Source organism: Mytilus californianus, unplaced genomic scaffold (genome assembly GCF_021869535.1).
Source record: "Mytilus californianus isolate M0D057914Y unplaced genomic scaffold, xbMytCali1.0.p SCAF_9, whole genome shotgun sequence".
NCBI lineage: Eukaryota > Metazoa > Mollusca > Bivalvia > Mytilida > Mytilidae > Mytilus > Mytilus californianus.
In genome coordinates this window covers 74,651,047-74,678,874 of record NW_026262745.1, presented here as the reverse complement: position 1 = coordinate 74,678,874, position 27,828 = coordinate 74,651,047, and the positions used below count along the sequence as shown (strand labels likewise).

Here is a 27,828-nt window from a genome sequence, read left to right as displayed (position 1 = left end):
TTGCTCGAAAACAGCAAAAATAAGCCTTTTTTGGCATATTTCGCTGGTTTAAATAAAAAAATATGGTAACATTTATAATTTTTTGATAGTTGTTCCTAGTAAAACATCACTTTAAGTGTAAGAATGCATAGAATTAACAATGCTGTCTATTAAGTGTATGTATAATCTAACTGTTTCAATATGTCTTATTTAGCTACATGTCCAAAATGGCTGATTTTGGTCATCTTTCAGAGCCAAAATACTCCAAGACCCGTTTATTATTGTAAAACAACATATCTACTTGCAAAGTATAACTATATATACCCAATAAAAAAAAATATCAAGCTCGGCAAATAATGTTGGTGTCTGGTATATGCCACAACAAAATGGGGTAACCTGCATATTCAAATTTTCTCAATTTTACTGTCTAATTTGTAACTACTGACATATGATAGGATCTGGACTTATAAATAAGTATAACAACAAATGGAAAAGAATAATTAATGTTTCATTTAATACATTAAGAAAATAATCATACATAAATACAAATTATTCATTATAAATCTAGAGGCTCCCAGGAGCCGAAATAGATCGTATTGACAAATTGTGCACCTAAAACGATAAAAAACACATATTTCAAACGCAATCAATTTAAATTAGAAGTTAAACAATTCAGAATAAGTTCAGACTGTAAAAAAAAAGTTTCTTCTGACCACTTTTGCAATTTATTCTTATAATATATTGATATAGTTGTCGGATAGTAGCAGAAAACTGTGAAAATTTGTAAATTTACACATTTCAGGGACAATAGCTCATAGATGTTATGTCCAATTTTTCAGAAAAATTTTGGGTATTTAGATCTTGTCATGTTGATGGTTTTTATCAATATATATATATGTATATATATTAAAAAGTTTTTAAATTTTGTATACATATATATATATGTATGACACTTCTTCTAAAGTTATTAAGATGATGGTTTAAAAGTGAAAACTGTAAACAGATGATTTTAACAGACACTTAGTGATGGAAATTTTTTTATGACCCTTTGAGCCTAGTATGCTAACAAGGCAAGATTTGCCAGGTACCTATATCTATGTTGCTGCAATGTGGTCAATACAAACATGAAAATCATAAATGCTTCTAAAAAAAAATCCCATAACTAGACGAAAAACAAATTACTTAGTCTATATATACCAGTGCAAAATTTATAAAGAATTTTGAATGAAATTGGATAGCTGTTAAGATTACTGTACCTATAATGCTCTACATCACATCCTCGGAGATAACAGAATTAAAATAAGTCATATGAATCTTAAAATTTCAATAAAGTTGAATGTGTTTTTTTATACTTGAACGGCTATAGGTTTTACTATAAAACAAGTGTACATTAACTTTCTTGTAAAAGAAAAACCATAACATTAAAATCTCCATAAATGATGAACTGTTCTTTTTTGAGACATCATCCCATGGAAGATTTAACTGATGTTTTAAAGTTGGAAAGTTTCTGTTGCTTGTTTGGTTGGTTGAAATTGTTTCTGTTAGAAGCATTATCAGTCTCCCAATCTGATGTTGACTGCTGTGAAAGTTCAGTTGTTGTTGACACTGACAGAAAGGTTAGCGGCAAGTCTAGATCTGAAAACCACAAAACATACATACATAAATCAGACTGTTAGTTTTCATATTTTTTCATTTTCTTATTTTGGGGCCTTTTATGGCTGAATATATATGCAGTATAGGTCTTGCTCATTGTTGAAGGCCATATGGCGTATGAAGACCTATAGCTTTACTTCTATGTCATTTGTTCTCATTGGCAATCATACCACATTTTTTTTTAATTTCATATATACCACTGACAGGAAATAAAATTGACAACTTTTACTGTAAGTGGATGCAGTTACAAAATTCTCCCAACTAAAGCCAAATCATTTTTGCAGAATAGTTATTATCCACTCCTTTTAAGCATGTCCAAATAGCCCTTAACATCTTTACAACAATAATAAAATGCTTCGCTGGGGCGCAGCTTGATACGACCGCAGAGGTCGAACCCTGAACAGTTGGGGCAAGTATGGACACAACATTCAAGCCTGATACAGCTCTGAATTTGGATTGTTATTAAATATTTGACACAGCATAGGTTTCTGACACAGAAAGAATGTGGTCTAAGAACTTGAATTTTTTTTAATTTACCTATTATGGTCCAATGTCCAAAATCAAAATACATGGTTAGATTCAGCATATCAAAGAACCCCATATATTCAATTTTTGTTAAAATCAAACAAAGTTTAATTTTGGACCCCAACTTGGACAAACTTGAAAACTGGGCCCATAATCAAAAATTTAAACACATGTTTAGATTCAGCATATCAAAGAACCCCAAGAATTCAATTTTTGCTAAAATCAAACTAACTTTAATTTTGGACCCTTTGGACCTTAATGTAGACCAATTTAAAAACAGGACTTAAAATTAAAAATCTAAATACACAGTTAAATTTGGAATATCAAAGAACCCCAATAATTCAATTTTTGATGAAATCAAACAAAGTTTAATTTTGGACCCTTTTGACCTCAATATGAACCAATTTGATAGCGGGGCCCACAAATAAAAAATCTAAATTCATGGTTAGATTCAGCATATCAAAGAACCCCATATATTCAATTTTTGTTGAAATCAAACAATTTTAATTTTGGACCCCAATTTGGACCAACTTGAAAACTGGGCCCATAATCAAAAATCTAAACACATGTTTAGATTCAGCATATCAAAGAACCCCAAGAATTCAATTTTTGTTAAAATCAAACTAAGTTTAATTTTGGACCCTTTGGACCTCAATGAAGACCAATTTAAAAAACAGGACCAAAAATTAAAAATCTAAATACACGGTTAGATTTGGCATATCAAAGAACCCCAATAATTCAATTTTTGATGAAATCAAACAAAGTTTAATTTTGGACCCTTTTGACCTCAATATGAACCAATTTGATAGCGGGGCCCACAAATAAAAAATCTAAATACATGGTTAGATTCAGCATATCAAAGAACCTCATATATTCAATTTTTGTTGAAATCAAACAATTTTAATTTTGGACCCCAATTTGGACCAACTTGAAAACTGGGCCCATAATCAAAAATCTAAATACATGTTTAGATTCAGCATATCAAAGAACCCCATATATTCAATTTTTGTTGAAATCAAACAAAGTTTAATTTTGGACCCTTTCTTGGACCAATTTGAAAACTGAGCCCATAATCAAAAATCTAAACACATGTTTAGATTCAGCATATCAAAGAACCCCAAGAATTCAATTTTTGTTAAAATCAAACTAAGTTTAACTTTGGACCCTTTGGACCTTAATGTAGACCAATTTAAAAAACAGGACCCAAAATTAAAAATCTAAATACACGGTTAGATTTGGCATATCAAAGAACCCCAATAATTCAATTTTTGATGAAATCAAACAAAGTTTAATTTTGGACTCTTTTGACCTCAATATGAACCAATTTGATAACGGGGTCCACAAATAAAAAATCTAAATACATGGTTAGATTCAGCATATCAAAGAACCCCATTTATTCAATTTTTGTTGAAATCAAACAAAGTTTAATTTTGGACCCCAATTTGGACCAACTTGAAATCTGGGCCAAAAATCAAAAATCTAAATACATGTTTAGATTCAGCATATCAAAGAACCTCATATATTCAATTTTTGCTAAAATCAAACAAAGTTTAATTTTGGACCCTTTGGACCTTAATGTAGACCAATTTGAAAACTGGACCCACAATTAAAAATCTAAATACACTGTTAGATTCGGCATAACAAATAAATAAATGTGATCAAAGATTTTACAAATCTAATGCGCCATACTGTGCAATTAAAGATTACTTCTTGAAATTTTTTTAATATTTGAAATTTGAAAAAAAAAAATATTTGAAGAATAATTCTTTTTAATTTCTGAAATCTGAAATGAGAAAAAATTGACCCCCCACAATTTCTTTTTATTCCCCACCCCCCTTTTTTCCCCCAAAAAATTCTTTCCCTCAAGATATGGTCATAATCTCAATTCAAATTTCCAATGGAGTTGGCAACCATAATTACCCATTTAAATTTACCATAGTGCTAACTTAATCTATTTTATAATAGAATTAAAAATATAGTGTCAAATCTTTCTTATGGATTTTTTGGTAAAAAAAAAAGATGCAACATTTGCAGATATTTTTACTGGTCTTCCTTTATAAATATGCATTTCTTTAAACATAATTTAAAAGCAGTGTAAGGGAAGTAACCAAAACGTTGTATTTGGATTACCTCCCTTACACTGTTTTAAATTATCTTTATTGTTCATTAACCATTACTTTATACATAATTGAAAAGCAGTGTAAGGGAGATAATTTCAATGATGTATTTGATTTATCTCCCTTACACTGCTTTAAATTATGTTTTGTACTAAAGTATTTGTCCATTAACCAGGACAACCTTGTTTTTCCCCCTTTTTTGCCCCTAATTCCTAAACGGTTTGAGCCATAACCCCCCAAAGCAAATCCTAACCATCCCTTTGTGGTATGGACACTTGTAGCATATTTCAGAGAGATCCATACACCGTTCCAGAGTTATTGTCTGGAAACTAAAAAATGCTTATTTTTGGCCCCTTTTTTGCCCCTAATTCCTTAACTGTTGGTACCATAACCCCCAAAATCAATCCCAACCTTCCTTTTGTGGTATTTAATCTTATGGTCAAATTTCAAAAAGATCCATTCACTTAAACTAAAGTTAGAGTGCGAAAACCAATGTGTCTTCGGACGACGACGACGCCGGACGACGACGACGCCAACGTCATACCAATATACGACCACAAAATTTTTTTGCGGTCGTATAAAAATTGCCTCCATTTGGTTTGGCATGTCAAATTACCTCTCAATATAATTTTACATTGAAAACAGACAATGGTGATAATTTGACCGCTTTTAGTGACAATCTATGAAATGGTGGCCATCTTTATATCTGTTCTCTGTATCAAAGTACAGCTAAATATCAATATTCTTTAAAATCAAACTCAACAAAATTGAAAATTTTACCCTTTATTTGCTGTGTCCATCTTTAAAATAAAAATTCATTGTTTTGTTGGCATGTCAAAAGTGCTATAATTCCTTAATGTCAATTTTCATATAAGGCCATCTTCAAAATGTTTGCCATTTTGGAAGAAAAAACAACCTTACTTTGTTTAGCAAGTCAAACTAACACGACTATCCCTAATTAACAATTTTCATTAAATTAACCAGTGTTGAAATTTGTGCCATCCTTGGTGGCCATCTTGAAAATGTTTGACATCAAATTATCATCCACATATTGTGCTTTTCTTTTCACTAAAGTTTCATTTAAAAAGATAACACCAGTTATCTCAGAAAAGCACAAATTTTGTGGAAGATGAAGAAAAAATGCAAGTTTGGACAGAACATTCAAGCTATAACAGCTCTAAATTTGTAATGGGATTAAATATTTGACAAAGAATAGGTTTCTAACACAGAATAAATATGGTATAAAGATAAAGTTTAATAGATTCAGCATATCAGAGAACCCCAAGATCAAATAAAGATTTAAAATTTAGTTTAATTTTGGACCCTTTGGACCCTCAATGTAAACCAATTTCATAATAGGGACCAAAAACTAAATACAGGTTAGATTCAGGCTGAATCAGCATCTTTAAAATTATTGTTGAAATCAAACACAGTTAAATTATGGACCCCATTTGAACCAACTTGAAAACTGGGACCAAAATCATAAATCTAAGTACATATTTATACTCAGAATATTTGATTATTTCTATTTATCATTCAAAGAACCCTAATTCATTGTAATTAGAGTTCAAGTTTTGTTAAAATTAAACTAAGTTAAAATTTGGACCCTTTGGACTTTAAAATGTGGACAAATTTGAAAACCGGACCAAAATTAAAAATCTAAATATAAAACATTTGCATTTTGTTTATCAAAAGAACCTCAAGAATTCAAGTTGTGTAGAAATAAGAAAAAAAATTTTTTGGACCATTTTGAAATCAATGTGAACCAATTTAAAATGGGGCCCAATTGCAACATCTTAAATTATTTAAATACATTGTTAGATTTAGCATATTAAGAACCCAAATAATGTATTTATTTTAATTTGTTCTTGTCCTAAACATGCATGAACTATTTGCCATTGGACATTAGCATTACCAACAACCAATCAATTAATCGAACAAGTGAAATATCTTCAAAAGTACCAATAAAAATCTCCCCTTTTATATTTGAAAAAGTAAAATCACAAAAATACTGAACTCCGAGGAAAATTCAAAAAGGAAAGTCCCCAGTCAAATGGCAAAATCAAAGTTCAAACACATCAAACGAATGGACAACAACTGTCATATTCCTGACTTGGTACAGGCATTTTCTTCTGTAGAAAATGGTAGATTGAACCTGGTTTTATAGCTAGATAATAAACCTCTCACTTGTATGACAGTCGCATCAAATTCCAGTATATTGACAACGATGCGGGAACAAAACAAACAGACACAATAGGTAAAATTGTCAAAAATAGGGGTACAGCAGTCAACATTGTATTATCATCTTAATCACTATAAAAACAAACAAATGTAACGAAGAAGCACAAAAAGGCATACATCAAATTTAACATCCTCGTTTTGCTTATATTATACGATTTTATATATCTATGTAAAATCCACCCGTAAAGGATGGAAGGTTTTAAGTACTGGCGTAAAATCGCGCGTTTGAAATTCGCACAGGTAGACATAAAATAATTTTGTCATTCAAAGTATGACGGGATATATAAATACAGAGTCACGTAAAATGAATATCACAAAAAACAGACTTAACAGTAAAAGTAATACGTATTAATAAATAAAATAATTGAAATGGAATGTATGAACAGTTCATTAGTCATTGTTAGTTATTGAATGGAAACTATAGGAGCCGCCCAATATAGTATTACAAATTAAAATTAGCAAAGTGATTTTTCAATGGGAAAACCAAGTTAACAAAGACCTGTTTAATTATACTGATGTACAAATGTATAACATGTAATTGTATAATTATGTTATCATATAAGTGATTACATATACTTTGTATGATTACCATGTTATACAAACAGAAAAATTAATATATAAGTTAATAATAACTTACCAATATCTTCTTCTATACATGTATTTAGTTTGACCTGGCTATTGTCACTTTTACAAAAATTCATCTTAATTGAGCATTGCTTGCATATATATAGCCCTACAAATAAAAAGTGTCAAACTATAAAATAATTCTTCAATTTTGTTTTACATGAAATAAAATATATCAGACAGGAAATTTAGGGTAGTGTAGCATCACTGTGCATGTAGTTTAAATGTATGTTTTTTCTTTTAAATAGGGCTCTATAAGTAATCTACATACATGTACATGTAGGGTCCTAAAATTGAACTTTACAAAAGTTTGCAATGCTTTTGATTTTTTTAGTCTCCATGGCCTATTAGTTCATTAAAAAAATATTATTCTCTGGATAAAGTTGTCTAGTGTTACATGTACAGTTTGTTGTATGTAAAACATGTATTTGTAGGAGGCTTTTCCATGAGATAAAAGTTTTTTTAGTAGACAAAGAGCTGAACAACTTCCAGTAAGAACTGAAAATATAACTTAGGGGAAGAGAATAAAAACCTGACCTGCTAAACGTTGAATATGTTGAAATAGATTTTGATTATTATCATGATTCTGGTCTATAAATTGATTTTTTAAAGCAGAAAATAAATATTTTGTACCCTGGTTAATAGCTTGAAAATTAAAATTCTGTCCTAAGCTGACAAGGACATAAATATTTTGACCATTCTAACCCTCCTCCTTGCTTTTTTAATCAAATGGTCCCAAGACAGAACAATGTATATACGGATATATATTAATTGCTTGCACTTTGCCATAGGAAATAAATAAGATGTCTTAGTTGTAAAAGAATATTCACATGCTCCTTTAACACCCCCCCCCCCCCCCCCCCCCCACTTTTTTTAATCTAGCTAATGTATCAATTGTTGGTCCCCTAATTTCAGATTGACTATATGGAACAAATGAAAATTGATTGTAAGATTTGTACCTGTTCCTACTGGAATAACTCGTCCTGTATACAGCCTGTTTTGAAAGGGTGAAGATCCTTGGTCAGCTTTGGCTTTGCTGGAAGAGGGTTGGACGAAATGTTGACATCTTGCTTGACTATCATGTCAATGAATTCCATAAAAGTCCCTGTACTTCGAGCATATTCAAAGACAAGATGATGTAACAACCATGGGAAAATAAACCACTCCTTGTCTTATATAAAATAAGGAGTCCTGTTGGAAATTCTACACCATAGTTTTCAGTATTATTCAGACTTCCTAAATGTAGATGAATGGTAGTCTGTATCTGTATGAATATGTTTGGTTACCAATGCTGGTTTCAATACCACGGTAGAGAGAGTGTTGTTGATTTATTGATGGTGCGCCAGAGCAGTTTTGACACTCTCAATCTCAATTTTGGTGCGAGCAAGGTGGTTCCACTCGCTCACTTTTTTTTTACGAAGAATGATTTAGAATACTTGTTTTGCTCGTTGAAATCTAAAAACACTTTTTGCTGTTCATGGACTTATTTTTCCAATCAATATTTTTCATGTTTATTCACTAAATTATTGTCATGATTGTCAAATTTCTTGGCAGTAATTATTTTTTTTGGAAATGCTATTTTGGTCTTTAGTGCATTCAGATATCTTAAATAGTTTGTAATATGTAGATGTATAAGGCTGGGATAGCCCACATGCTCATCCTATATTATTCACGTCACAAACTTCACTGTAAACATTTGTCTGCCAAACCATCACTGGGAGCTGACATGTTTGAGATCTTACCCAAGGGAGATAAGTCAATGGAAGAGCATAAACGATGGACTCCCTGGTTTCAGACAATTTATTGATTTTTGGACTTGCAGTACAAATACGTCTGATTTCATTTTCCAGACAAATTGATTTTACATGTTCGAATGATTTTATGAGCCATTTTAGTACCAATTGTGTTTAGAATTTAATTAAAATCAAAATCAAAATGTGTCAATTTGGGACTAAAATCACCATTCTTCCAAGGCATAAATTAACATATAATAGTCATTTGCCAAGCTTAATATTTTGTTTTGATATAAAACATACCCCATAGTTAAAACCGATATAAGTTGCAAACAAATCCGGAATGGGTCTTGCAAGATAGAAGCGAATGAAAACCACGTAAATTCATGTATGAAAAACCCCGCCTTTGTGTCCCTGCTCCTGGCAATGTGCCAAATCGTTTAAATTTCCATTTGTATTGATCATAACATAGTAAAATGGATGAGTTTCAGCTGACATTACTCTAAAAACTCAACTACCCCATTTAATATGCTTCTGGGTCATTCTTAAAAGGCATAAAAAAGTTGGATTTTTCCTTGGTTTCATTATGAATTTACAGAATTATGCAAATGAGGCTGTTACTAAAAATAGATACGATTCTGGGAAAAATTAAGTGGTCAAATTCTTTTATTTTATGTCAAGGATTAAGATGATGTATAGAAATTTGTCAAGTTGTGATTGTCGATTTGGACGATTTTCTGAATATTGCATGGTTTTCTGGCGGACTGGCTCTTAAGTGTACGATGTGTCATTTCCAAGCATACCTGTTTATTCGATAGTATTTGGGTAAATAGTTATGATTATAAAGAGCATGGATTACTACCATCATACAAAAAGGGTTTGGTAATTTAATCTCGGGGTTCCTGGTCCTTTGGAATGTAGTCTTGGATAGGATGTTTATCTGCTGTATCTGTTTCTTCAACATTGACATTATCATCAAGGTTCCCGTCCGACAGAATTCCCTGTACAATCTCCTTTCCACAATACCCGTGAATATCTTGTACAGGCACAATTGGTTGATATGGATTCAAGTATTCGTCCTCTAGCAGCACATTGATGTCATTACTGTTGAATGATTCATTTGATTTTCGTTTTTCGTTTACAGCATGTGGAGGTGTGGTTTTGATCTTCATTTCGCGAATTTCAGATTCCTCTATATAATCATGAATACCATTGGAAAGGAAAACGTCTTCCTTTTCTTTTCCAACGAGGTGAGAAGCATTTGATTCACGTTTTTTCTTCACGTGATATCGGAACCATACCATACATATCAATATAGCAAGCGTAATAATGCCTGTGCAAATTATTATTACTATCATCATCTCTGTATTGAAAATTCCTACAAAAACGATCGTTTGTAAATAAAAGATACGAATGCACATATATCTGATCGTGTTACACATTTCGACGAGTAACGTTTTTTTTTCAGTGGTGCTCAAAGCTAGTATAACCTAATATCTTAAACCGTATTCAAACGTTTAAGGGCTTATAGAACCAGATATAACTAAAAGTAAAGAAAAACCAGACATTGAATCAGAACTATGGATGAGGGAGATGCAGTCCGTGATTTTTGAAATAATTTCTTTAATTTTATAATAGCAATTTTGAATGAAATACTATGCGTATTTTAACGATTTAATGGCAGTACAGCAAAACTGGCTACTTGACTAGTAAAACATTTTGTGCACAAGCAGAGGTATCAACCCAGTGGAAGTAATATCATTTCCGGTTATTTTGTTATTATACCAGATACCAATTTGACAATTAAAGTTTCTTGGGTGATACGCGTTGCCAAAAAAATTGAAAATTTAAACACTAACACTAACGCTGAAAGGCTGATAAATTACAGAAATGCTCTATTAAGTACAATAAAAAAAAATTTTTTTTCACATTGACCGTCTTTTCAGTCATTTCATTTCTCATGCAAAAGGAAAAGAAATCATTCCATTTGAGTGATTATTTCAGTGTAAATGAGATCATATAAAATCAATCCGCCAATGTTCGTTTTCGCCTTTTTGCAACATCACAGTTTGACATAATGGATACACTTCTAGCTTCAAACTCCATCAAACTTCATCAAAAAGTCATCAGATACTTTAAGTCTTAATGTCTTCTTCAAAAGTTAATAACATTTAACAAAGATTCGATTTTTAAGATGTATGTCTGAGAATTTGTATAATATTGAAGAAATCACAATCTCCGTTGCCATTAAGGGAGAGTAGTGTGTCGTTGCATTTCCCAGTTATCAATTACCTAACAAATAATCAATGGGGAAGTACTAAATTAGTATCACATTTCAGAACAGGCTAACGAAATTTCCGTAATTGTGGTAACAATCATTCATATCACGTTTTCAGTTTGGTACTAAAATACCGGTCTTAGAAACACATCTTTATGCAGCAAATAAACTATATGCAAATACCCGAATAATATCATTTTTTTTGTGTGTAATCATACATACTTTCCATACTTTCAGTCTCAGTTTCAGTTCCAGGTACAGTTCCAGTTTCAGTGTATGTTGAATTGTTTGATAATACTGTCACACTTACAGAGCTATTCAAACAACCTTTTATATGATCACAACTGTAAACCAAATTCAAAACTTAAAACAGAAATCAGTTTTGGCAATATGGTTTTGTAATTTGCTTTCTACAAAATATCCTTTAAATGACCTAAGGACAAGCTTGATCTCAATTAGTTTAGTTAATTTGACACCCATCGAACTCGTTAAAATTATAATTTTTACTTATGCCGTATGGTAACACAGCCATACCATAATGTTTAAACAGCTTAGAGAATGCCTTTTCCAACCCATAGATAAGGTACGATGCCCTTCAAAAATGAATTTAAATAAATATTAAGGTAGCTCCATAAATACACTTCTAAGAAAATCAATCCTTTTCTAAACAAATATCGTGAAACATGTATAATGAAAAATAAGGTAACGTTTTCTAAACTAATTTATAATGTTGTACCAGTTATAACACTTACATCTGGTACTCCTTACATCTACAAACTTCTCCGCATTTGCGACCATAGTTTCCATCTAAACATGGATGACATGGTTCACCTTCATCTGACTTAAATCCATCCAAGCATTCTGTCGATTACAAAACAACCATGTGAATAAATATGCGTATGAAAAGAAAGGAAAAGATAACAGGATTAACAAAATAACTTCTTTATTCAGATATCTCTGTTATTGATTATATCAATTCAAGATTATGTATTCTACTTTCTTTAATTCCTAGCCGATTTGTCCTTTTCCGAACCTGTTGAATTTGTTTAATATTTAGTAGACGTGGATTTCGTTTGATCCCCGTTCTATAATGGTAAAAATGCAAATATGACGTTAATTTTCTTGCTTTTTTAAATTTTTCATTGTGACGTCATGGCAAAAGGCGACCATGCCTGATGATGTTACATAGAAAGACAGATATGTTTACTGATCATTGGAATAGAACGATAATGTTTGCCTGTAGATACTTCAAAATTATTATAGAAACATAATCTTCCACCAAATCTGGTACAATACGACATTTCTCCAATCTCGACTGCCAAACTTTAAAAATACGAAAATTTAATGGTCTTGAATAAAGAAATATCGTATCACACTCGATACTGTGGTAGAAAATAAGTTTTACTCGTAAACGTGAGAAAAAAATGCCATAAATGAAGTTTATGAATATAGAATAAGAAGATGCGGTATGTGTCAATGAGACAACTATCCAAATGACGTGGCTTTAGACAGCAATAGGCCATCGTACGGCTATCAACAATTACAAAAATCTCATATTGTATAGTCAGGTATAAAAAGTCTCTCTACACGACAAAATGTTAAGACGTTTTAATATGATGATTTCACGTTAATATTTTTAGATACCTTTTTCACGATTTTCATTTTTGCTAGTAAATGAGTGACAGAATGTTTATTTCTTTGTTTGAAAGAGTATAAAGCCTAAGAGAATTTGTCAATTTGAAATAGATAAAAGATGTTATTCTTTAATTGTGAAGAAAGAAGGAGAGATAGGGACAAACTATCAACCTTAAACCTCTAATAGTGTATAAAAAATTATATAACATATTTGTCCTTTGGGTTTGTTTTTTAAAGATCAAGAATAATGTATACACAATATGCAAATAAATAATATACTAGGAAAATCTCCTTGTCAGAATCTTAGCAAACATAGCTTTAAATGATCTGACGATCCTGTTTGTCATTACAGTGATTTTTTTTTGCATTTAAAAATAAAATGTGCATATATATTTCCCAACTAATATACGATGCATATGTTCGATTGAAAGAATATTTTGGGGCTGAGAGAAAGTTACATGTGCATAAGATAAATATTCAAAGTTCGTTTTACTTTTGAAGATATTTTACTGACAATTATTGCTGAATGTGACCAAAAGTCGAGAAAATAACCTGGATGTGGTGTTTTGACATATTTGTTAATATAGGTTTGATTTGTCAAATGTTTTATTATCTATGATATGTTGTTAGAATTTGGAACCCCTTAAAGGAGAGGCGAGTGATACCAAAGGGACATTCAAACTCATAAGTTGTAAGCAAACTGATAATGCCATGGCAAAAGACTAAACATGACGGAAAGACAAACAACAATACACAAAACACAACAACTAAAACTAAAGACTGATCAACACGAACCCATCAAAAGCCGGGCGTGATCTCATATGCTCCAGAAGTATAAAGAAATCCTGATCCACATGTTGCACTCGTCGTGCTGCTCACTTAAAGTGCAAAACGTTACAGTTATTGTTGTCATAAAATGATATTTTGCTATTCATATCGAGCACATGAGATCACCCCCATTTTTTACGTCGCGTCTTTTCGTGTAGCCTTAAAATAATGAGTCCTCACTCCGTATTAAATACACACGTCAAAACGAAATTAACACAGCGTCTCTTATGATTATTGTACGTCAATAGCGCTTTTACGGATAAAAAAAGACAAATTGAATACCAGGTAATGAAAAAAGGAATATTAAATAACATTATTTATGCAAATCAAATTAGATAAGATAATAGGAGAACGTGTCTATCGGCCACAGATGCCCCTGCTTGTTAATAAGCATGAGTCAACTTCCACAAATAGATGCAGGATTCAAGTAGTTAAGACCTTTTTGTGATTATAAGCATTGTGTATAAGTTTCATAACATTTGGTTGAGACAAGCTAAAGTTAGAGAACGGAAACGAAATATTTAGCAATTTTTCCATTCATAAAGGAGCATAACTCATGAACGGTAGAAGTGAAGCCACCTAATTTCAAACTGAATCTGTGTGTTGTGGTAATAAGCATTGTGTATAAGTTTCATAACATTTGGTTGAGGCAAACTAAAGTTAGATAACGGAAACGAAAATTTCAGCAATTTGTATGTTTATAAAGGGGCAAAACTCATGAACGGTAAAGTGACGCCACCTTATTTCTAACTTGATCTGTGTTTTGTTGGAATAAGCATTGTGCATAAGTTTTATAATATTTGGTTGAGGCAAACTAAAGTTAGAGAACGGAAACCCATATTTTCGGGATGGACGGGACGGACAAGGGTAACAATTAATGCCCCCTCCACTACGGCGGGGCATAGAAATGTCTTTTACAAATTACATAATTCTGAAAAAAATATGATTGTTTACCAACAGTTTTAATTATTGCAAACGAAATCAGATTGACTTAGACAATCGTGAAAACATGTTTTTGCAAATTTCACTAAACAGTTTGCCAGTTAAAATATAATATTAATTCAAATTCAACATGTTCAAATGGAACAAAACTTCCACGAATTCAATCATCCTGTGAAATGCATGTCAACCGTTATATCATAAATGTTGGTAAAAAAGGTGGAACTGGCTGGGTAAATAGATATGATAATACCTGTGAAACATAAAATTAAATGACATGCACACTTTTTTCGTTAATCTCTGAATATGTGAAATCCTTAAAAAAAGATTTCAAAGAGACTTCTGATCAATTTTAACCAAGTTTCTAATGTAGTCGTTTCTTTATAAGCTAAAACAACCAAACTCTTGAATCGGGAATCATACCTGTGCATCGTCCATCTTTCTCTTCTCGATTATCACAACAATGCCATTTTGTCTTTCCATTTCTAAGTTGAATATTAAAATATATACACATTAATATACACTCATAACTTAGTTTAGTCCAACCAAGATAAATCATTCATATCTGCATTAGCCAATTTGTATTGTTGTCTTAACAAGGTTCGAATCAAAGCTGTAAAACGTCAGTGGCAACACCAACTGCAATTTTCCTAACGCCATATATCTCTTTGATCTATGCAATTATTAAATCAGAGGGAAATTCAAAATCAAATGTAACAACTTCATACGGCGTTCCATAGAAATGACATGTTAGTTACCTTGAAAGTCAGTGTAATTTAAGTTTTAGCAAGTAATTTTGTGACACCTATAACCATCTGTTTACAATCACGTAAAAAGACCGGACGATTAACAAAAAGTTAATGATATTGTTGTTGAGAATATGTATGTGCATAATTTAAAGTGGGATCACTGTTTGCTTTCAAACTTAAAGATTGGGGCCTCGGTGGCCGAGTGGTCTTAGTAGTTACTACTGTAATCACTAGCCAGTCAACACTGAGGTTGTGAGTTCGAACCCCGCTCGTGCGGGTGCACTCGACTCCAATCCTAATTGACTAAGGTTGTCAGTTTTCCTATAGAAGGTCTGTGGTTTTCTCCGGGCACTCCGGCTTCCTCCACCAATAAAAACTGGCCGCCCCGAAATAGCCCAAAAGTGGTGCTTAAAAGTGGCGTTAAAACACCAAAAATCAATCAATCAACTTAAAGATTTGTCAATTTGTTTTTCAAAACCTACATTTGTAGCTAGTAAGTGTTCTATGTTACAAGATAACTTTTTCTTAAGCAACTTTTTTGAATGTAATATTTGAAATAGAAATTAAGATGTTTTGCATTAACCGTTACTGAAATTGTATTTAATATTTAACGTTCATAACGTATATTACTTTTAAATACTATGTTCATTTAATTTCGAATGCTAAAAAAATATAATTGTATATACACAATTGTCTACATCCGTTCTGACCGATTGTTATTACTGGTAAAAACAAAACCCTTGACATATTACATATTGTAACAAACCACTTGAAAAAAATGTGTAACTCATAGTTTTAGTATCGTTTGTGATGTTTTTGCATCAATCAATTTAGTTCTTAAATTTTTAGGTACAGTGACGCTCTTAAAATTGATAAACAAACGTCTTGTTTAAAAATAAAATTTAGCTGATTTTCATTGCTATAAAAGAACGCAAAAGAAGTGTCGGCGGTAAATTCGTAACTGCGATATCCGAGGGTATCAAACGATAATCAACAATACCAATCACATTTGACAGATCCCATGTCGTTTTTACGCCGACAAATACAATATTCGTATGTTGTTAGAAGATACGAAATTGGCTAACGAGATTTAGAAACGGAAAAATAAGAGAAGCTCGCCAAATTGTTTTCCTGTTTGGTCGCGAACACAAATACATTTCATATTTACGAATATTCTTTATATCCTGCATTGTAAAATTTACGCTTAAACTTTTAGTTTGTGTTTACCTCCCTTCTGTTGAATTTGCCTTTGAAAGTAATCAACGTGACTTATAAGCGGAATACGATGAAGCCCCACAAATGAACTGTGAGGTAAAAAGTAATTTGAATATAACCTAACGCTCACAACAGAAACATGATACCAGGAGCCTATAAACGTATCCTATACTTTTATCGCTTAATGTTATATGTACACCTGCATTCATATAGTAGAATGGTTGATTGCAGGATAACAAGTAACATGTAATGTTGTGATTCGTGTCAAGACAATGCTTCTACGGCAACATAACTATTAAATTAAAAAAACACAAGTAGCGATATATACATTGAAACTCCAGATTATCATGTCATGCAATATGAAAAATATGCAAACATATCTAAATTAAAACATTAAAATCGTATTTGTTTAAGAAAATATTACCAAGAGGAATACTTGTATAAAAATACCGTGTTATTGCACACGGGGGTCATAATTATTTTATTTTACGGAAAATGATGACAAAAGAGTGTTATTTAAATTAGATAAATATATAACTGTTCGTAATGTTCTTTAAACTCGATATTACTTTATATGGCAACTAAATGCAAATAAAAATTGTTCTATCAATTTTCAAAATACATTAATCGTTTTACCGTAAATCTTTGTAGCATCTTCCTTCTTCAGTTGCAATAGCTTGACACCACCAGAAAGAAAATAAGTATATCAGCAATGGAACCGTCATATTTTTTGGCTTACAAACTCCCACTTGTTTATGAGGAAATAATTTCGTTTTTATGAAAAAACAACGCATCATAATTGTGTTAACGGGAAATATTCATTATTCCATACAATTGATGAGAATTGTATTCATTCGGACATCCTTTTGAACAATTAATAATATCGATAACTGTGGCGGGTTTTACATAAATAACATGAGGTGGTCTAAATATTCAGGCAAATTGTATGATTATGAGAAATATGGACTTAGAATATTCAACTTTCACAAATATCCTTAATCAAAGGTCCTTATATTGGTGAACATTAGATTTCAGAGCTTTTTTGATACCATCTTAATTGAGTGTTGCCTGTCCATTTTCATGTTCACAACTACAGGTACTTGTGACGGATCATAAAATTCTATGAATTTAGAGGCACACTTTATTTTCTCCCTTACACTGTAGGACCGATTGACCAAGTTTTGAGGCATATCTTATGCTTTAAGGTAGATTCATGGTATACCGCCATCTTGGATTGTACAATCTCAGTACAAAAATGGTCTAGTTATTTGCCCAAATCTGCAAATTTGGAGATAGATTTGCAATTTAATGGTTAGATTGTTTATTTATTAACAGACAACTTGGTGATTTATTGTATTATTCAAAATATTCAAACAAATATCAAATTTTGTGTTTTTAGAATCGTTTTTTTTCAAATAAGCCATTTAAGGGAAGATAACTCTTTTAGTAAAAAATATATACTGGACTGATAGGGATTTTTTTTATTTTTACTTGTAGCAAGAAAACAAGTTCGGTGACACCATTTTTTCTTTTTATTTTCTTAAAACATATTATAAAACCTATCTTCTTACAATTTATTTAAAAATTCTATCTCATAAAATTTTTTTTATGCACACAAATGTGTTTTTTCATGAACAATCTAACCAAATTTAGGCAATTTTCAACGACTCATGGCTTGGAAAATAGCACGGTGACCCATACTTTTTATTATATTTTTGAAAAAAGCATAGTAAAATCTCCCTTTTGGCAAAGTATAAGAAAATTCTATCTCAAAAAGTATATACTTATGATCTACCTTAACTGCTGTATATCTGATAATTGTTAAGTATGAACATGACTAAGAGCTAAATAGCTAAATACAATACTCTTAATAAAACCATTGGGATTCAATTCTAAACGAACTCTAATTGATACTTTTTAGATGTAAAATTAAATTAAACTGATATTATTCATTACATTGTTTCCCCACATTTATAGTAAAAAAAATACCTCATAATATTAAAATATAACGAACTTTTCTTCTGCGTCCCGTTTCTTTTGGATAATAACGTAAAATCAGCGCTTTAAAATTTATATTTTACACTTGAAAGTTACGTCATTTATAGAGTATCATCATCGCCGGAAGTGTTCATTCTGAAATGAAAACTATTACAATTTGCATTTGTACAAATTTTCTGTAATAATTCAATAAATACGGAATGCGATCCTCCTAAAACCTAAACATAAAGCAAATCACGCCTTGCGTTAATGTAGTATAACTGTACTGACGTAAAAAAATAGTAAAGTAACTAAAAAGGAACCCAACATGTGAAATTCAAAACTATATATTTTATTGACGAACGCTTACTTAAATGCGTCGAATGAGGAAAAGTTATCATAAACAAAATGCACCCACTATTCAAAAATATATGAATACAATCGAAAACGTCAATGCATTAAAATCTCTGGTAAAATTGCATCGTTACAGCAATATCATACATTTGCAATGGCCTTTTTAAAGTGCAAATACTAACGCATTACTTTGAGACACGCAATTACATTAACCTAAAACACATAATAAATATGATATCTTTATTACAGTAGAAATATTTGCCCGCAATCAACCAATTTCGATGAAGCCGGTCTCTTGTCGTTTGGAATTCATGCGATTACCTGATTAGTTTTTGTTCGTTACCTTGATACGTCTTTTTAATGGATTTATAAAATTTGAACATAGGTATAGTACTGTTGCTTTCTTTCTTCACGTAAAAGCTTTCAAGCATTGTGAATTTGCTCCAACTTCTTTTTGATAGGTGTTTCGATTTAATTTTTTTGTTTGTTCTCAAAATTATCTTTTACGTATAGTTCTTTCGCTTACTAAGCATTATATTGATGTTGTCAAAACCCGTTATTCATTGTTATCCGTAAAGAATTTTGATTTCACATCATTGGCCTCAAATTGGAAATTTTATTAAAAACGGATGACCGCCGTTAAATGTAATATTGTCCAACATTCTTATTAACATTTTATTTATGCTCTGCTTAGGAGGAGAGTATGAACTTGACTTATCGTAGTAAATATGTCTTCTAAAGTTCAAATAGCTGTCATAGGGACGTACATTTAGAGTAACATTCAATGTCATCAATGGATCTCTACTGACGTTATGAAAACATAGTTAAGATATATATCACCCCTGCGTTCATTCAAAATGTAATATGTAAATTTTATTCCGTCATGTTGATGTTTGGGAGAGTGTTTTATATATAATTTACAAAAACTATATGCAAACTTAGCAGTATATCATCATTAGACCTAGCCAATGACTAATACTATTTGAGTTAACAATTCAGTATGATTTGATAGCATACGAAATTCATATCTTTGTTGTGGTCGTATATTTATATTTATTTTTCAGGCATGAATGGAATCAAATTAAGAAAACAAAGTGGTTCCTGTAAAGCGCTTTACTGAATTTTACTTTCGATAGGAATGCTAAAATTAGAATGAAAGTCAGGGATGTACATGTATACAAATCTGAGAAGCAAATTGAATATAACCAAAAGGAATCGAAGGGATAAGCCTACATCAATTCTGACTTTATAGAAAGAATCTAGGAAATAATAAACGAACTCACACTATCAGAGGTGACATATGTACACTCATTCACACGCCTATCAGTTTTCAATCAATGATAGTTAAACACTTAAGAACTGTTATAGGTCATTTAAATTTACAATAAGTTAATTCTATTAGAAAACTTGGTAATCATTCTATAATGTTCATTACAAACAAATCGCTGATATTGGCTTTAAATAAAAGCTATTAATACAACTTTAACAGTACATTTAACTTCCGGTATTTATCAAGGTAAGACAAGGGTATATTTTGTACATTTTCTTTGTACGTATATTTTATTTGACGTAAAAAAACTAACATTTTCAAGAAAAATGAAATTTCCCTATTTTATGTTCACATTTAGAGATTCGCATGCATGTATTGGTTTATACACAAAATGTCTACCGTTTTTGTTAAATGTTATATCTGACATTTGATTTAAAGGTGTATATTTATAATCCATAAGTAATAGATCAACAACTATTTATTACCTGTAAGCTTCTATCACTTATTTAAATAAAATGATTGTTTGTCAGTGATAATGCAATTTCATATGAAATAATTGTAGAATCAATCTTACCATAATTAAAGAAGGAATATTTACATCAATCTTTTAATGTTCATACCATACCCCCTTTTTCAAATGCTGCCCAAATATGCATTGCTTCATATTGGGTGACAAGACTTCCAAGAATATCAATTCAATGTATTATCCTGAATATGCATGATATTTCCCAGTTATTCTATGTCATATAGGATAAAATGCCAACAAGTTAAGACTTAAAGAATATTTAGACATTCAAACATATAACGCATTATAAAGATATACATTTTGGTATCTTAAATATATAAAATTAATAGAAAACTTATTGGTTATTATTAATAACCAAATATCAGAGAAACTAATTGCTTTTGCTAGCTCTTCTAAATTTATGGAAATTTTCATATGAATTCCTTGAATGGATATAAAGTACTGATTTATTCGTTTCTGCATATATAAAAAGTATCCCTAAGCAGCAGTATAAACACATAAGAATTTTGTTACCACCAATAAATAGTAATTTGATAGATATCAATTCAAATTTTGACTGTATGTTACGTGATCAAACTTGCACACTAAAAGTAGGGTAAATGTCTTTATTTCAATACAATCAAGTTATTTAAATGTCTCACACATTTCAAATTTCTTAAGTACACATCGCAGGTGTTTATAGAAATTGGAATTGTTTTCATATCTGACAAATCTTCGAGCATATAAGTATTAACATATCAGAACAATAGGTGGGTTAAATAAAAGATCATTAATTGAATTAACGCTGGACGGTTTTGGATATGATCATTTAATTATTTCTTAAACTTTCAATGTAACGCTTCAATATTCGAAAAACTACCCACAGTTATTAGGCAACAACGGCTATATTGGATCGTTATATGATAAGTTAATCTATGTCCATCTTGTAAAGTTGATTTCAGATTGATTTGGCTTTTCTGTTAAATGTTTTGAAGCTATACAGCTATTAACTTTTTAAAGAACTTATAGATCTTTGGCTTTAATTTAAAAGTAAAAATCACTTCAGGTGTACGAATTTATAAAGGGATATTTTATAGCATATACAACCGTACGTCGTTAGCATGGTCTATAGTCATAACCTAAGTTAGATATGCTCAACATTTGATTTTTCCTAGATTCATACATTACAGATTTACCTTAATAATAGGTTTAGTAGATTTTCTTTGTTGATTTTATTTCTAGAAACCTTTCAAAATAGTTCAGTTAAATCTGATATTATTTTCAAAAATAATTTACAAAATATTTATCCGTCGGTCATGTACAACCTTTTTTGCATTACTTCAAACCTTCAATCGTATTTAATTTCGTAAAATGGGTTTAAATGACTAGTTGTCATATTTCGAAAAGATACCTTTAATCGATTATTAAATCTTTATTTGGGAGGTATGTGCATTTCACCTTTATTTGACAAAAAAGCTGAACTTGATTTACTTTTCAAGGTTAAATTCAGTTCGACTTGAGTTGAGTAAGAGGCTACAGAAAAATTAAAATAAAGATTATTTGAATACAATAACAAGTTGCTATATTTCCTCGAAAGCATGTATCCTTCATTATTCCATATCAAACCGCAATGGAATATATGCAAACAAATCATGTATTTATGTGTGTCCGTCTCTATTTCTGTTTTTCTGTGTGTCCGTCCATTTATCTTTTTTTCTGTGTCTCTGAACCTGTCTGAATATCTCTTTGTTATGTTATTTCCACATTTGCAGTTTGAAACAGTAGACTTTATGTCTGTGTTATAAAATATTAATATGTTTTTTAAGCTTCACATTTGAGATGCGTACCATGTAAGATAAGTACAAAACTATCCGACAATCGCTTATAGTTGAGATACTTGCAAAAGAAAGCACACCCAGATGGTTTGGGTTTGTTTTATCATTTTTTTTAATACATTATGAATTAGTTTTGTCTATAAGGGTTTTATTTAATTTCGTAATCTAGAAAATTATTAAAAGTCGTCTACATAGAATCAAGGAATACGAAGCGGATTAATTTTTTATCGATATTGTTTATACGTGACCATTGGTTTAATCATTTGTTTCAGGAGTGTAGAGAAATTTCAAGGACAGAATACAGAAGCAATATCATATAGAAGATGACATGTTTAAGGCAGTGATACATGCGGTAAGAAAGTCCATAATGAAGCTGCAATTAACAAAATCAGTATGATATAGATACATCTACGATAAATTTTTAAACTTATCATTAAAGTTTTAATCTTAGGTATGGGCACCATCTGTTTCCTACAATGATTAAAATCCGAAGAAACTAGGAGGTGATAAGAACAACTATGTGTTTTCCCGTTTATTAAAACATAGAAATAATTTGATGTTTTGAGAAACCATAACATTGGGTTACTTTTTTTACCATGATGCTATTATATTGAATATGAGCAATCAAAATTGAAGTTTGTAATAAGGAATTGTTTTGTTTATTTATAGTTTAAAAAATTTTAAAAAATCGAATACAGACATAGAAGTACCTGTTTATAAGTAGTTTTAATGTGTGTCGATCAATGCCAATCATAAAATATCTTCTTTTCTTATACCGATATTGTACATTAAAAAGAATGTTGTATTATAGTCATTGTCATCATATAAAGTTGATTATCATTTGTAAAATCAACATAAATTGTTATAAAATAAACCGCTGATAAGTTTTATATTTATTTTGTAGATATTTTTTGTCATAATGGTGTCATCTGTTTCTACAGCATATGATTTTAAATGTGCACATGAATCACACAGAAAGATACGCGCCAATTGGTATTGTAATACAACAGAGGAAAATTATTCTTGTTTACTAGATTTCCGTCATGATTCCTATAAAGAATCCTGCTCATATAAACCCGATTTTGTTAGAATGGGCAAGTATCAACAAATATTAATAATAAACGAAAAAGAAGTAGATGACAAAACATGAATAAGAATATAAAAAAAAACAACATAAGTTATAGAAGACAAATACTATTTTGACTTCAGGAAGAGAACAAATCTAAACGTTTTTTTTAATTTATTTATGTACCATTTAGACTGAGACGATTTAAGGTAATCCAGAAATGTTAGCTAATATACTTTGTCTCGTCAATCATTTTGAAATGATAAGTATCAATATGGTCATAAGGTGCATAAAGCAATTTCCTAAAAAGGCAATATGATGAACCATTTAAATCACAAGCAAAACAGGTCAAGTACTTGTAATGATCCATACCGAATCAGAAAATGTTCACAGTTATGGAATGCAGCTTCAAGTACCAAACTTGCAACCATGAATTATGCCATCCTACTATCTGTACTATGTCTCATTTCTATGGTACAAATAACTCATTAGAATGATGCCAATTTCCTGATATGGCCAGCAGATATGGTGTTAATAAAATTAGGGAAGCATCGTCATGTTAAAGGTTTTACAAAATTGATATTAAAATATGATTGGTATCAAACATTTGCCATGTTTTCATGAAACTAAGATTTGTTCTGTATGGCACTATATTTAGACAGACATATAGTCAAACAAAGTGTGTAGCAGGAGTACAGATGTTTTTATACCAAGTGGAGATGCTTCTTTTCCCCTTAATACCTGAGAGTACTATTCAGGCTACAGTTAACATGTAGTTTTGTCTGTAGTGTTAAGTGGACATTTGTTTGTTTTTTCGTCATATATCATTTAATTGAGGTGCTGTATTTCTATGAACATAGGTGTTTTATTTCATAATACATATAACTCGTTACCATTTGAATACTCATAGGAGAAAGTATGACAAGGCCATTGTGTGATGTATTTACACTTTAAATTCCTTCGTTTCACACAATGGACTTGTCCTACCTTATCTTATGCGAAACGTATTGTAATTGTTCCCAACATAAAGACATGTTCGTTTGTTGAATATTATGAACATATTTATTGTAGGTCAAAAGTATGTCATTAAAGGTAGTAAAAGGAATATCAACTGCTCTGCCAACAGCTACCAACCTTTCAAATTTTATTCTTCCAAACTCAGTAAGTGCGCCTTTCTCAAATCGTCATGTACGGAAGAGGGCCAATTCATATTTGCTAATGACTCTACAATGGAAGATAGCAAATGCAGTTGTGACTATACTAAAGGATACAACTTTTTTGTACGGCCTAGAAATAATCGATTCTGTCTACCGGAGCAGGAGGATTGTACGTGTTACGTTACCCCCTGCCCCATGGATAATGTGTTGACATCAGGTAAGAGCAGTCATAAATGACGCATACAATTGATAATATGAATACAATTTTCAATAGATTGGCAACAAAATGAATGTTAAAAATTAAGAAAAAAAATATTAGACACAGATACATCTTCGAGGGAGCTGAATAAAATTAAACACCCGGTGTAAATTCCTAAAGTTAAACTAGTCACAGAAGTGCTAGTTGTATGATCAATGCATTTAAATTTTGTTTAAGTTTCAAATGCAAAATATTTCATCAGTTTCTCTATTGATGAATAATCATACAATTAATATTCTAGTAGCGATTTATTCGTTTATTTATTTTCTGTTTTTCAAATAATGAAACTTGAATATCTTATTATTTGCAGATTTTGAATGTACACAGGGTCCAACATATCCTTCAGTTTCCCCAGCCATTGTGCAAGTAAAGTAAGTTTTGACTATTTTATAACTAATTATTTTGTAAGCTACCTTAATACATTTGTTGATTTTAATTTTCACACATCAATTCACACAATGATGTAAACGAAATCGGAGAATCTATCAATTGGAAATGGTCAACATGATAAAACAAATCGAATGGAATATAGGGTTAGTCCTCAAGGGTCGCCAATCCCCTGCCATTTCTGAATGTTATAATGTCTTATAAATTGTTTGGGTCCCCACCCTTACACCAAAGGTATTCTTACTTGTAATATCAAAATGATTTGATTTATACATAACAAGAGACCCCAAGGGTCATTTCCATCAGGTGTCATTTGAGAATGTTTTAATATCTTGTAAATAATCAAAACCTGCCCTCAATCATTTTTTTTCTGCAAGATAGATGGATTGAATAATAGTTGGAGTTCCAAGGGGTTTATACTGATGGGTTCTTCATTTGTGAGCATTGTATTGTTACAATAATTTCTTGTTAAATATCGTATCTTTCTCTTCCCTTTTCAAATATCATGTGAACAGACTTACAGGCATGCATATGAAGGATAATCGTTTGCATCATTTTTTTATGTGAAAATCAGCCTTTCAATGTACTTTTCAATAATAATGCAAACTATGCTGTTCACATATTACCATGGTTACTGTATTCTTTTCATTTTCTCATTACTCATTTTGAAAGACATTTCTATAGTTGATATAGTAACCAAAACATTTGCTTAGATTTATGTAGAATTACTAACATTTGAGAAAATATTCATTGAAACGATTTCAATCCATCTTTTACAAATTTGGAGGAATGATGCTTTGTCGATTCTAGTTTTCATTAATAGTTCTGTGAACACTGTTATTTTGAATTCTTCAGGTTAGCTTTTGTGTTATGTTGTGGGTTCTTCTCCAACACATATCGTTGATTGTTCTTTTAATATCTTATGACTGTTTCAGTAGATACAAAATTACAATGCATGTTTCCCTGCAAAAAACACATGGTTACTTCAGTTGTGAAGTACTTAACACTTGTGTTGATAAGGGACTTTCTGTTTTAAAATTTGCTTGGAGGTCGGTATTTTTGTTATTTTAGAATTTAATATAAGTATGCGATCAATGAATTAACGTATCTGCTAACGACAAGTTTAAATGAAAACACATTTAAGTACCCTTTAAATTAAATGTACTATTGAGGGGTAACGAGTCTTATTAATGAATGTGTATATAACTTTGCATTTAAAAGAAACAGTTAACATATTTTTGTTAATTGAATAAGAAGTAAAATAACAAAAATACCGAACTTCGATGAAAATTCAAAACGAAATGTCCGTAATCAAATGGCAAAATCAAAAGCTCAAACACATCAAGCAAATGGATAACAAATGTGAAATTCCTGACTTGATACATGCATTTTCTTATGTAGAAAATTGTGGATTAAACCTGGTGTTATAGCTAGCTAAACTTATCACTTGAATGAAAATCTCTTATATTGACAACGTTGTGTGAACAAAACAAACAGACATAATAGGTAAAAATCGCAAAAAAGGGGTACAGCAATACTCAGACTTCGGTCTTGTCTTAGATTTAACAAGCAATACATATGGTTATTTTAAGTTATTTTTTTTTCTCTCTCTCAATATTTTGAACGAAGAGAAGAACGCGTGATTTCGGGTATCCTCAAGTTTAAAAAAACCAAAACGGATATATCTGCAAACATTTAGCGCTTCTGAAGCGTATTTCTTGATTACAATTAATAAGTAACGTTCAGATATAAACAAGAAATCAAATGATGTACATTATTTAAATGTGTGAAGCTTTATGAAATGCATGTTATTACTAAAAGGAAGTGTGTGTAAATGGCAATTGAAATCATACTCGTTTTAAAATCGACCCTTTTGAAAACACATGTTTTTGCTATTCCAGGTCAGGCCAAAAAAAATCAGTGAAAAAGAAAATTGTTGGCAGCAACATATATAATTTAGCACTTCCACCAAGTGAGTGTTGATTGTGAAGTATCATTAAAATTTGGATAATATGCAAACATAAAATATACAAAAGAACAGCACAAATTGGGTATAGGTTACGGAAAAGGTATGTGCGGGTTATGACATATCTAAAACTGGCTTAAACTCATACCGTATTATGACTAAGTCGGCTATGCTAAAAAATTTAAACGAGAAAGCTAACTGCCTTATTTATAACAATTTTGAACTAAACAATCTATGATTAACTAGTATGTCAGACATACAACATATGGTGGGTGAAACATGTTTGTGAGTTCTCAACACTTCACCAGACATGTGACAGTTGTGTAACAGAATAACATAAGAACAAACTGTAAAAATGCATTGCATTTTGCTTAACTCAACGAACAAAAACAACTATCAATGAAAAAGATAGACACGGAGCACCGAAGTAAGAGTACTTGTGTTACTGAAAGGTAGTTCAAAGCCAATCATAACTAATAAATAATTCGTTTTCTTCAAGACTAACTTTTGACCTAATGAAAAAAAAAATCTTAACC

The 27,828-nt window shown here is 30.9% G+C and overlaps 1 protein-coding gene and 1 long non-coding RNA gene across 2 annotated transcripts; both read right to left on the bottom strand.

Annotated features, from left to right (window-relative positions):
* Positions 1–471: 471 nt before the first annotated feature.
* LOC127715722 (uncharacterized) lies at positions 472–9,630 on the bottom strand. The gene is made up of 3 exons (XR_007988569.1): positions 8,099–9,630; positions 7,153–7,248; positions 472–1,614 (listed from the first exon to the last, which is right to left on the bottom strand). It is a non-coding gene; the product is annotated as an uncharacterized LOC127715722 (long non-coding RNA).
* Positions 9,631–9,640: 10 nt separating this feature from the next.
* Positions 9,641–17,249, bottom strand: LOC127715721 (multiple epidermal growth factor-like domains protein 10). Its single transcript, XM_052221886.1, has 5 exons — positions 17,153–17,249; positions 14,976–15,037; positions 11,903–12,011; positions 11,373–11,494; positions 9,641–10,250 (listed from the first exon to the last, which is right to left on the bottom strand). Exons 1-5 carry the CDS (start codon positions 17,239–17,241, stop codon positions 9,760–9,762), a joined length of 873 nt encoding a protein of 290 aa, XP_052077846.1. The 5' UTR covers positions 17,242–17,249; the 3' UTR covers positions 9,641–9,759.
* Positions 17,250–27,828: the final 10,579 nt, after the last annotated feature.

Excerpts from the sequence above, each read along its gene's own strand:
- LOC127715721 (XM_052221886.1), bottom strand. The coding sequence starts at position 17,241 with ATGACGGTTCCATTGCTGATATACTTATTTTCTTTCTGGTGGTGTCAA. Across the intron at positions 12,012-14,975 it reads GAAAGATGGACGATGCACAG|AATGCTTGGATGGATTTAAG; the intron begins GTATGATTCCCG and ends TGTAATCGACAG. Across the intron at positions 11,495-11,902 it reads AGATGTAAGGAGTACCAGAT|TTGTGATCATATAAAAGGTT; the intron begins GTAAGTGTTATA and ends TTTGGTTTACAG.